Source organism: Chlamydomonas reinhardtii, chromosome 1 (assembly GCF_000002595.2).
Source record: "Chlamydomonas reinhardtii strain CC-503 cw92 mt+ chromosome 1, whole genome shotgun sequence".
Lineage (NCBI taxonomy): Eukaryota > Viridiplantae > Chlorophyta > Chlorophyceae > Chlamydomonadales > Chlamydomonadaceae > Chlamydomonas > Chlamydomonas reinhardtii.
This window is the reverse complement of record NC_057004.1, coordinates 2426466-2438411: the sequence shown is the minus strand read 5'-3', so window position 1 is coordinate 2438411 and position 11946 is coordinate 2426466. Positions and strand designations below refer to the sequence as shown.

The 11946-nt window shown below is 66.0% G+C and overlaps 2 protein-coding genes across 2 annotated transcripts; both read left to right on the top strand.

Annotated features, from left to right (window-relative positions):
- The first annotated feature begins 25 nt into the window (after positions 1-25).
- CHLRE_01g013600v5 (uncharacterized protein) lies at positions 26-6904 on the top strand. Its single transcript, XM_043058353.1, has 9 exons — positions 26-371; positions 534-605; positions 675-995; positions 1068-1120; positions 1196-1670; positions 1804-1917; positions 2062-2620; positions 2738-2852; positions 2956-6904. Exons 1-9 carry the CDS (start codon positions 207-209, stop codon positions 5879-5881), a joined length of 4800 nt encoding a protein of 1599 aa, XP_042928267.1. The 5' UTR covers positions 26-206; the 3' UTR covers positions 5882-6904.
- A 1271-nt stretch (positions 6905-8175) lies between these two features.
- CHLRE_01g013550v5 (uncharacterized protein) lies at positions 8176-11931 on the top strand. Its single transcript, XM_043058352.1, has 6 exons — positions 8176-8798; positions 8922-9026; positions 9143-9193; positions 9328-9753; positions 9970-10297; positions 10452-11931. The coding sequence occupies exons 1-6, from the start codon at positions 8205-8207 to the stop codon at positions 11390-11392; spliced, it is 2445 nt and encodes an 814-aa protein (XP_042928266.1). The 5' UTR covers positions 8176-8204; the 3' UTR covers positions 11393-11931.
- Positions 11932-11946: the final 15 nt, after the last annotated feature.

The following is an 11946-nucleotide window of genomic DNA, read 5'->3' as shown; positions in this document are numbered from 1 at the left end:
CGCTCATATTTGGCATGTTGGTTTCGGGGCAAGGGCTGCACGGGTGGAGCGAGCCGGTGACGGCCTTGTCATCGGACCCATTCCTGAGAATTTGTGCGAGGGCCCTTGCACAAGTTCGCTTCCCAAGACTGGCTTAGTGTGCGGCTAGAAAACTTTAGACAGTCACCTTTAGATTGCCGCTTCACGCCCAATGAGCACCGCGCACCATGTCGTCTCAAACTTCTAGCAACAACCAACAGAAGAACCAGGCCCCGGCCAAGTATGCGAACAGCAACCTCAATGCGGTGTTTGCAAAGCCTTCAGCGCCGGCTGCCGCTCAGTCGTCAACGAGCGGCACCATCAATCGTATGGGCATGCTGGTGCTCTCCAAGGTGCGGCTGACGCAGCGAGCCCGCTGAATCTCCAACTTTTTGGTCGGATCGGCGTCTGGACGCGCTCCAGGTTGCTCAGGGTGTGCCTCGCGCCTATTGCGCCAGATCGTGCTGGCCACGTTTGACGCCGCCCTTCTCCTGCACTTCTTGTACCCTGTGCAGCGCACGACCCGAGCAGTTTCTGGCGCAAAGGTAGTGGTACCCAAGCCCGTCAACCTCCCGTCGCTGAAGAAGGTGCGTGTTTTGCCGCGCGAAGCGATGCAGGAAGACCAGCTATAATTGAAGCATGAACGCTCTCTGCAGGAGCACGCTGGTAACGACCCTACTACTCAGCTAGTTCCGACTGGCGCCAGCGCTGGCTGGGCCAAGCCCGAGGAGCCTTCCGCACCGGCGCAGCCTCAGGAGGTCCGGTCCGCACTCACAGCGGGAAGCAACTGGGCCTCGCAGACGCGCCTGGGCTCTGGAGCTTGGACATCTGGCGGAACAGACTCGCCAGCGCCGGCCCGACCTTCTTTTCCACTTGACCGCCATCTCAATCCGGACGAGTACCCCAGTCTTGCAGCGACCGCCCGCAGCAGCTCACAGCCATCCAAGCAGAGGCCTGTCCCTTACGAGCAGCCGCAGGTAGGGCGTGAAGCTGCGCTTCTGCTTGGTCGCTTCCCGAATGCGCGACTGAACTGTAATGTTTGAACGCAGGACGCGCGCGGCTGGGCGGACGACGAGCGGGCGCCTGCCAGGCACGGGGACTGGTAGGTCGGGCTGTCGGGACGGGTGATCAGCGCGAAGTCATCAACTGAGCTGACGGTAACCGGTGTGCACTGCAGGGACGACGAGCGGGGCCGGGACTGGGACCGGGGCGGCCGGGAACCGCGGTTTGACCCCTACGGACCTCCCCGGCCGGGCCATTTCGACGACTACGATGAGCACCCTCGCGGTGGCCGCCCATACGACTCGTATGGGCCTCCGCGTCCGGGTGGCGGGTATGACTATCCGCCCCCACCCCCGCCGCGGCGTCCTGGGTACGAGCGGGAGACCTACGAGCGCTCCTACGAGCGATATGAGCGCCCAGCCGAGCGCTATGAGCGCCCGGCTGAGCGCTACGAGCGCCCGGGTGGCTATGGGGGCCGCTTTTCGGACTTCGATGATAGTCTCATTCCGCCGCCCCCGCCGCCCCGTCCTGGCGCGGTGAGGGACGCGCCCCCTCCGCCACCGCCGGCCGCGGCGGAGGAGGAGGAAGAGGACCCGGAGCGCGCGGCGTTTGAGGCGGAGCTGCGCAACCTGCAAGCCGAGATTGGCAAGGTAGGTCCGCTAGTCAGCCACCTCGCTGTACACGGTCGAATAGGTGTGTTGCAAGGTGTTGGCGCAAGGTTTGGCTCCGGGCACGCTCCGAAGAAGGCCTTGCATGTATTCTTTTACTGCTTGTCTATTGCAGAAGAAGGCGGCGGAGCAGCGGGACACAGGGGCGCAACGGCCGGCACAGACGGAGGCGGCCCAGCAGCAGGAGCAGGCCGCAGGAGCCGAGGAGGCTGGCCCCAAGCAGCCCGAGGTACGTCCGGCGGCACACAGGTTTTGCTCTTGTGGTCCAGCAGTGCTCCGGTGTCAATGATCGGTGCGCTTGGTTGGTCCTAGCGGACAGAGAGTGGATGGGTGGAAAGAGGTTGTTATATGCTCGCTGCCTACTGGCACGCAGGCCGGGTCTTCGGCTGGAAAGAGCCATGCGGCGAAGCCGTCTCCGCGTGATTTGGAAGAGGACGACCGCCGGCGCAAGCAGGCGGCGACGGACAAGCTGCGTGCGATGGAGGACAGCATGGCGCCGCGTGGGCCCAGCAAAGGGAAAGAGGCAGAGGTGGAGGGGAAGCCGCCGCGCCCCGACAGCGCCGCAGGCGGCCGGCCGGGCAGCAAGGCTATTGACATTGCGGAGTCGTCCAGCTCGCGGCCAAACGCTTGGGGCAACGTCCCCAAGCCACCAACCACGGCTATGTTCGGCTCCTTCGATGAGCACCTGCTAGAGGAGCTGCACCGGACGCCGGCGCCCGCTCCCTCGGCGATGCAGCAGCAGCAGCACGGGCACCACTCACACCTGGGGCCGCACGGCGGGCAGTACCAACAGCAGCAGCAGTACCAGCAGCAACACCAGTTCCAGGGCATGCCGCCGCAGCAGGGCCAGCAATACGGCCAGCACCACATGTATGGCCAGCAGCAGGGCGCTCCGCAGGAGGACCAGGGGCGCTCGAAGCCGTGGCGGCCAGGTACATGGGCCTTCATCAAGGGAGTGGTGTGGGATTAAGTGGCAATTGTAGATTCGAAACGCGGCCAGGAATAGCGTTGCTGACGATTTCCCTTGCCTGCTGATATTTTTTGCGCAGCTGAGGGCATGACGCCAACGCTGCTGACGCACGCAAACGCTCAGAACGTGACGGGCCAACAGCAGCAGCCCGCACACAAGGATGGCCCGTCCGCGCCCATGTATGACCCGAACAGGTGCGCCGTGTAGCCGGGGTTAACGTCTCTGCTCACCATTCTGCGGACAGACTGCACTTGATATGTGGCATTATTGACCGCTGCACCCTTTCATGCTTCGCAGTTACGACCGGCGTGCGTTGCCGCCCAGCGGCCGCGGGCGGCGGGAGTCTGGCCGGGGTCGGGGCCGGGGCGGTGGCAGTGGCTACGACAGCCCTGCGGAGGGTATGGCGCCACAAGATGGCGCTGCTGGGCCTGTGGGCGAGGGCCCCGAGGGCGGTCGCGGGCGTGGCCGGGGCCGGGGCGCTGCTGCCGAGCGTGGCGGCCGTGGCGGCCGCGGTGGCCGCGGCGGCCGTGGCCGGGGCCGGGGCGAGGACTCGGGCGCGGAGGAGGAGGTCGGTGTGGCTCCTGGTGGTGAGGCGGGCGAGGGTGAGCCCGGGGGCCGGCGCAGCCACTCGGCGTTTTCTGGTCGCCAGGGCGATAGCGCGCCGGGCTCAGGCTCGGAGCGCCCGCCCACCGGGCGCAACCAGCGGCGCGAGCCTCGCGGCGGGCGTGCTGCCGGCGGCCAGGGCGGTGATGCTGCCCAGCCAGGTGCGGGTCAACAGGCGCCCTCTGGTGGCGCTGCGTCGGAGCCCCGCCAGGACCGCCCCCCGTCTGCGCATGGCCGACAGCAGCAGGCGCCGTCGCAGAGCCAGCAGGCTGTGCAGGCGCAGGCTCAGCAGCAGCACCAGCAGCAGGCCGCAAATCTGGCTGCTGCCGCGGCGGCTGCGGCAGCTGCCAGCGCCTCAACAGACCCTAACAGCAGCAGCTCACTGGCTTGGGGCAGCAAAATCGCAACGGACGTGGCGGCGCGCACGCTGGAGGACCCGCTGGTTGCGGATACGCCCGTGGTCAACCTGCCTGCCTCGCTGGACCCCACGCCCGCCATCAAGCCGGCCGGCGTGCTTGGTGTTGCCCTGGGCGCTCAGGCGTTTGACCGCTCCATAGGCCCTAAGGCTACGGCGCAGCCTTCGCAGCAGCAGGCGCATGCGCAGCAGCAGCACGCGATGGGCGGCCCTAAGCCGGGCGGCCCGGGTGCGCAGCAGCACGCTCAGCAGCACGCGCAGCAGCAGGACCTGACCAGCAAGAGCGTGGAGATGCTGGACAGCGGTATGCCGGCACTGCCGGCCGACCTGAACCTTGACATGCTGCCTTCTAAGCCGGCGCCGGCGGGCATGTCGTCCGGTCTCGGTGGCCTGGCGGCCGCCGGCAGCGGTATGCAGGCGCAGGACGCGCGGGGGCCACTTGGGGGCGGGTACGGTGCCTTCGGCGCCGGCGCTGGGGACCACGGTGCTGGAGCCGGCGCCAATGCGCCCGGGGGCGTGGGCCCTGGTGGCATTTCCATGTGGAGCCAAGCCAACGCGCTGGGCGGCTTCAATCAGGCCGGCAGCGGGCTGCAGCCGCACCAGGTCAACACCGCTGGCCTCACGGCAGCAATGCAGGCCTTTTACAACCCCTCGTCGATGTTCCAGAACTCCCCGGGCATGGGCGGCGCGGGCGGTGCCAGCGCCGGCGGCGCAGGCGCGGCAGCCACGGGTGCGGCAACCGGCGGCAGCAACGCACAGCCCGGTCAGCCGCTTATGTTGGGCCCCTTCGGCCAGGGCCCCTTTGGCGCGCCCTTTGCGCCGCCAGGTGGCATACGCCCCTTCGGCATCCCGCCGGGCAGTCAGTTCGGCGGCCTGGGGGGCAACTTCCTCATGCCGCAGCCCTTCCTGCCCACCAACAAGGAGCCCGACTGGTCGGTTGGGCTGGGCGCACAGAACACGAACCTGGGTGGGCCGTCCACGCTCGCCAGGGACTTGGGCATGCCACCTCAGTTCATCGTGCAGGGTGGCAACGCCGGCGTGCCGGGCCAGGGTGGCGCGGGTGCGGGCGGGGCGGGTGCCGGCACTGACAGCGGTGCCGGCGGCGCTGTTGGCGCCGCGGGCTTCGGCGCGCTACCCAACACGCTACTCGGACCCGGGTTGCAGTCTCTCGCGCAGGGGCCAGGCGGCTTCGCGGGCCCCAAGCAGCAGCCGGGCCTTGGCCATCCCGGCATGAAGCCGGGCGTGCCCCAGGCGTACGGTGCCCAGCCGCAGCAGCAAGGCATGGGGCCGGGCGGCAAGGACCCGCAGAAGCCCAACCTGCCGGATGATATCTTCGACATGAAGCCGTCGCAGCAGCAACAGCAGATGCATCACCACCAGCAGATGCAGCAACAGCAGATGCACCAGATGCAGCAGCAACAACAAATGCACCAGATGCAGCAGCAAATGCAGCAGCAGATGCAGCCGGGCAGCCGCGTGCCCGGGGGCCCGCTGGCTCCACCGGTGCCCGCTGCGTCAGGGCCAGCTCGCCTGGGCCACGGCGCGTCGCCCGGCCTTCCTGTGCCTGGCGTGAACCAGCCGCAGGCGGTGCCTATGCCGCAGCAGGCGGCACCGGCTCCGGCCAGCGGCCCGATGAAGCCCATTCACGTGGCGGGGCCAGGGCCGGCTCCTGCTCCTCCGGTGCAGCAGGGCCAGGCGGCCGCGGCGGCTGGGCCCATCGGCGGCGGTCGCGGAGGGCGTGGAGGACGCGGCGAGGGCCGCGGCGTGCCCGCTGCTCGCACGGTCACGGTGGAGGGCGGCCGCGGTCGCGGCTTCGCCGGCCGGGGTGGCCGGGGCGGTGCCAAGGCGGAGGACGGTGCGTCTGCGGGCGGGCCCGGTCCAGCCGGACCGGCCCAGGGTTCTGCTGCGCCTGCGCTCGGCGGCCATATGGGCCAGGCGCACCCCGCCATGCCGGCGCCACAGGGCCTGCCGGCTGGCAGCAATGGAGGGGGTCCTTCTGCTCCGGGTGGCGGCCGAGGCGATGGCGGCCGCGGAGATGGTGGTCGCGGTGGCGGCCGGGGCAGGGGCGGCGGCGGTCGCGCCCGTGGTGGCCGCGGCGGGGACGGCGGCCCTCCTCCCCCGGCTGGCCGCGGTGGCCCGGGAGGTCGCGGCGGCAGGGGCGCCCCTGGCGGCGCTGGGCCCGATGGCGACAAGAGCAAGTCGTAACAGAGAGGTTGGCAGTCTAGTACCTAATTTAGTGTTACCCCGGATAGCGGACATCACTAAGCTGGCATAAGGGCAGCTTACTACGCTGCAGCATACGGCGGTATGCGACAGCGGTTGAAGGCGTAGCCTCAAGGCTCGCGGACCAAGCAATAGTCTTGGTCTTGCACTGGTTGCTGAGGTGCGTTCATACCCCTGTGCATGAGTAAATGGAGCTGCGCGGTTGCATGGTGCCGCATCGAGGTGCGATGGCCCCAGCGCCAGGAAGCGTAGCATGGAATCGAGGTTGTTAATGGAAACAGAGGGCAGTATGTGGTTCATTCTGCGCTGACGATGCAGCAGATGCTTCGCGCCGTCCAGCAATGCCACGAGTGGCTGCTGCAATCACCGTATGCTTGCGCGCTTTGCGGGCGCTGAGTTGCGCGGCGGTGCGCGCCACCAAGTTGTCGAGACAATAGCAACGCGGCACAATGTTCGGGCACGGCAGTCACTGGAGGCGGCTGATAGCTGGGTCGAGTGAAGAGCGCGAGCTGAGCAGGATGGCATGGCATAGCACGAATGAGGCTGGAATACACTCAGCCCTGTGCGCCCAATGCACGTATCATGTGCCTACACCGCAGTGGAGAAGAGTCCGGGTGCCTGATATACTGGAGGTTGCCGGGGCTTCGAGTGCTACTTTGCACAGCGTATGGTAGGCACGCGGACGATCAAGGCCAGGAATCGCGGTCCCGCAACCTTTTGTCACAACTTTGGAGCATCCCGGCTGCGCACCAGTTAGCACCAGGTACCCAGCAGGCACGAGCGACATGGACATGCGCCATATATTGTGTGATGCTGTGCAAGGGAGAACGTTTGTGCGCTGCTTAGATGCCACGGAGCACGAGCAAGGCACTTGGAGTTGCCAGCTACGGCTGGCAAAGGTGCTCAGTGACGTGTCGTCATTGGTTAAGCTGCTGTGAAGCCTAGTTGAGGGCGCCCCTCGAAAGCCCCATCGGGGCGACCGGAAGCATGTAACCGTGCATGGTGGTTGAGGATGCGGATTACAAGTCAAGGGACAGCCCGACAAGCAGGGGCACGCCATACCCACCCCGCGAAGGGCCACCGTGGTGAAGGACCAGCTGCAAAAGCATCAAGGACCAGCAAAAGCTGCAAAAGCATCAAGGCCAAGCGCAATCCAGTCGATCTCGCGCCCATGGGCAATGGCTGCCTGACATCAACGGGCATGTAAGGGTCTGTAAGCCGAACCGCCGAAGCAGTGATGGGATGGCTGGGGCGCGGGCTCAACCCGGTCTCACCCGCTGCCGAGCCGCCGTCCAAATTACCCTCGCATGATCCCTCAAGTTCTGGATGGCCTGACACTACGACTGTAAATCTAACCACCCCCACCTGGACAACCTTGCAGACGTGTCAGACTCACCGCCTGACGGGCCTGCCTTGCAGGGGTCTTGGGGGCGGATAGGGGGGTTCCCCAACGCCAAACCGGCCTCCCCTGACAACTCCACGCTCTCAGTCTCTTCATACTAATCGGTAACGTGGGAGGGCGATATGACCTCGTCTGAGGTCGAACTGGGCGTGTGGTGGGACAGTGGTAAAGCAGGTTGGTGAAGTCCCGTAGGGTGCAGCTGATTTGAGGTCGAACTGGGCGGGGTTTGGCAGTCCAGCCCACGGGCCCGTGTGGACATGGTCAAGCCAATGTGCGCAGGATTGAGCCCAACCTCAATCAGCATGCTACATCAATACATGCAATTGACTTAAACGCGAGGCTCTGCGAACCGACAGTTCCGCGACCGGGGTCCCTCGAGCAGCCATTTCCTCAATCTATTATCATTGACGTGCTTATGATTCACAATGTTCAGCGGTTAGGGAGTCTCTACGGAGCTTAAAGCAGCTCTTAGTGCAAGGTGCATAATGTCGGGGCATGTCGGGGCATGTCGTGAGCTGGACGAGCGGGCAGGTCACCCCACAGCTTGCAATAACATGTCTTGCCATGCAGATGCCTTATGAGGGCATTTGGAAGGATTTGGACTTTGGAGGGTGCGGGGGTATGGGCACGGCCCCTAGTGAACCCTAAAGCCGGAAGGCCACGCAGACGCACCCCATGTCCCCTCAATGCGGTATATGACCGCTACACCGTACTAAGGTCAAGTACAGAGAGCCATGGTGTGCGGCTTGAACCGGGCCACTCAGAAGCGGGCAGCGCACCAGGCGACATGGATCGCGGGCCCCAGCATCCATGTTGCACCTAACCTTGCCCACGTCGAAACTGAAACACCAACTGCATACGCCATATTTTATATCTTGAGGAGCATTATGCTTCAGCTAAAGGATGACAGAGACTGATGCCGACAAAATTTTGCGCCTGGAAAGGTCCCTGAGGCTGGCCGAAGCGGAGCGCGATGAATTTGCTGCTGATATTGAACGCCTGTGCTTGGCATCGGGTGGCGTTGCCAAACTTGAAAACGCGACAGAGCGGGCTTACAACGCGGAAGCAGAAACCAGGAAGCTGGGGTTGGAGCTCGCAAATGTCACGAGCGAACGCGATGCAGCTCACGCGGCACTAGCGATAGCAGGAGACGAGCGGGCCGAACTGTCCCAAGAGCTCTCTGAGCTCCGGCGGCAGCTGGAGACCGCGCGGTCGTCCGAGCTGCAGCTACGCGGCGTGCTTGAGGACAGCCAGCTTACCTGCGAGGGGCTGAAGACCCAGGCTCGGGAGCTGCAGACGGAGCTGGAGGCCGCGCGGCACACACTGGAGGAGGACCGGACCGCTCGGGAGGGGTTGCAGAGCCAGCTGCAAACGCTGCAGGCGGAGGCAGAGGCGCTGCGGAAGCAGGGTGCGGCCCGCGACCAGGCCGAATCCAAGGAGCTGATCAAGCTGCGAAAGACCGTAGCACAGCTGGAGGAGGCCGCGAACCTGTCACGGGTACGTGGGCCCCATCACCACCTGTATAGCAAGCACGGCTCCCAGTAGTCACGCGGCTGGCCTGTCGTGCAGCTAAAGAGTGACCTTCTGTCCCTTACTCCTATGTCTTGGCGCTGCCCCCAGACCCAGCTGTCAGAGGTGCAGGCGGAGGCGATGCACACGCACAAGCTGCTCAAGCAGGCGCACAAGATTGAGGACCAGCTGAGCACCCAAGTGCAGCAGCTGCAGGTGAGCGCACTGGAGGGGGCGGGTGGCTGCATCACGGCAGTCAAGGCTACCATGTATTCCTTTGAATGTGGCCGGATCTGGCTCCTGATGTGCATGGACTGCGCAAACTCACGCAGGCCTCGCTGGCGGCAGCTAAACAGGCCCAGCAGCCGTCCACGCCACGCAAGGTGGGAACCGTAATGCATTGCTGACCGCACGTCTTGCCAGCATCGCATTGGCTATGGCAGTTGTAACCCCAATGGCAATGCGGACATGCTGCCTGACCAAGCATCCACGCCTTTGTTGCCGTTAAACCTGTCAGAGCGGGGAGGGCGCATCCGACTCTGCCTCCCCACAGCCGCAGCCGCCAGCATTGCCGCCGCTGGACGATCGCTCCCATTCTGGCCCTGCGGACTCGCCAGCGCCCTCGCCACGCACTGCAGCCGCGCGAGCGCTGACCGCGTCCACTGCGGCGGCCGTCACGGTCACCGCTGCGGAGGCTACGACGCCTGTAGTTGCCACAGACGCTGGGGCCGCGGCCTCGGGCGATGCGGCTTCGCCTGGCGCAGGCGCACTGGCGGCCGCGGAGGCCGCTGTGTCGGCAGCCAAGACGGAGACGGAGGCGGCCATGGCGGCGCTGGCGACCGCGCAGCTGCGTGTGAAGGAGCTGGAGGGGCAGCTTGCTGCGGCGCGCGATGAGCTGGAGCAGGAGAGGGCGGGGCAGTCGGACGAGCGTGAGCAGCTGCAGGTGCGGGGGTGGGCAGCATCGTGGGCCCGTGCCTGGAAGTGCTAAGGCCGGGCCCTGGCCAGCATGGAAGTAGCCAGCGCGTCTTGTCGCATGCGCTGGTATAGACAAGTACCGGTATCACGAAGTCCAAGCCCGTGCCCAGGCCGTTCCGATGTTGCGACATACGGACGGCAAGCCATGCGAGTCTTGCTGCTATGATGCCCCTTCGCCACACAGGTGCTGCGCACCATGGTGCACGACTTTAAAATAAAGCTGGCTCAGGCCACACAGGAGAAGGTGGAGGCGCTCATGCGGGCGGCGAGCGTCACACAGGAGGCGCAGCAGCAGATGCAGCAGGCGGCAGCCGCTGCAGCGGGCGGGAACAGCAGCGGCGGAACCGCAGGCGGCGGCGCAGGCGGCGGCGGGGGCTACGCTTCTTCTTCCATTCCCATCCTGCAGCGCATCGGCTCCACGTTGTCGGCGTCGGCGCGAGAGCGCTCCGAGGCGGCGGCGCAGCACTCCCGGCGCGCCAGCCGCGACGCGGGAGTCCTCAGCCGCAGCCCAAGTAGGTGGTGGCAGCTGCCGGTTGACTATGACTGCATGACTATGACTGCATCAATGCTTGTAATATGCGAGGTGTTGCGAGTTTGTGATGGCATCATGATTCATATGTCACATTTGCCGACATCCTTGACTTAGTGCCGCTTTGTATGTCGCAGGCACCGCGAACGCACACGGGCAGCCAAGGGACATGTCCTCACCCGCCGGCGGTTCGGGGACGCGCAGCCTCTGGGCGGCCTGGCTGGGTGGCGGCGGCGGTAGCAGCTTCTCCAACTCGGCATCTGCCGCTGCCGCAGGCGTGGGCGCGGGCGCGGGCGCAGCAGGCAACGGCGCACTGCCGCCGACTAGCTCGGGTGGCGGCGCCGCGGCAGCCAGTCCCCGCGCCGGGGCTGCCGCCTCTGCTGCCGCGCTCCCGCCTCTGCACCCGCATGAGAGCACCTACGCCGCCAGCGTGGCTTCAGAGGAGAGCGCCGACCTCGACCCCTCCGCCTCCATTGCCGCGGCAGCTGCGGCGGCGGCGGCCGCCGCCAGCGCCTCTGCCTCCGCCAACGCGGCGGCGCACGCTGCCACGGTGGAGGCGGCGGAGGGGCGCAACCGGCGGCTGGCGGCGCAGCTGGAGCGGGTGCGGGGGCAGCTGGCAGCGGTGGACAAGCTGGCGGCGGCGGTGGGACGCTGCCTGTCGCAGCTGGAGGGCGCGGCGGGGCTGTTGTGGAGCAGCCGCGAGGAGGACGCGCCGCGGCGATGGGCGGCGCTGCGGGACCTCACAAAGCTGGCCGAGGCCTGTGCCGCCATGCGGAGCGAGGCCGGGTTGCCGCCGGCGTTGCCGCAGGTGCCGGCTGGCTCCGGCACCGCGGCGGCGCCGGCAGCGCCAGCGGCGGCGCGCGCTGCGCCTGCGGCGCAGGCGGAGCCTGCGCCTGGCGCTGGTGTTGTGGGCGACAGCGGTGGTGAGAATGATGCCAGCGTGGTGTGCACGCGGGAGAGCGGCGGCGTGCAGCGGCGTGTGGCGGAGGTGCTGATGGGCGCGGTGGAGTTCGGGGTGCGCTCGGTGGAGGCGTACAACCACGCGGCGGCGCTGTCGTCCGTGACCATGTACGGCTGAGGCTCATGATTGTGCGTCCCTCTCGCGTGCTGTGCGTGGGGGGGGGGTTACATTCATGGTTAGTTAAGGAAGTGGTAGACGGGGGAGGAGTTCTTCGTTCCGGAGTTCAAGCGGGGGCAGGCATGGCAAGTCGTTCGAGAGGTGGTTAACTCTGAACCAATCCCATAAGGAAACAGAAGCGCTGCAAGGAGACCGCTGTGAGGGGGGGCAAAGCACAGCTGCATCGAGCCTATTGCGTTGTCATGATTGACACGGATACCAGACGACCCAGCTGGACAGTCACCCGAAGAACGGGTGTGCCTGTATGCTATCCGCTTAGGAGGAGACACTTGTGCCTGGTTCGTAGATGACGTGTACCGTATGCTTTTGTTGCATCGTTTGGGCGTGTGGTTTGGGCGTATCAGGGCGTGTGTGGGACGAACCCACATTCCCGCGCGCCGACAACCCGTATGGAAGGACCCAGGATGACATATTGAGATGCCTTTTGACCAGCTGTCCTGCTACAGCGTGTTAGCGCAGGCATGTAACAGGGGTTGGGATTCGTCGAGTACAGG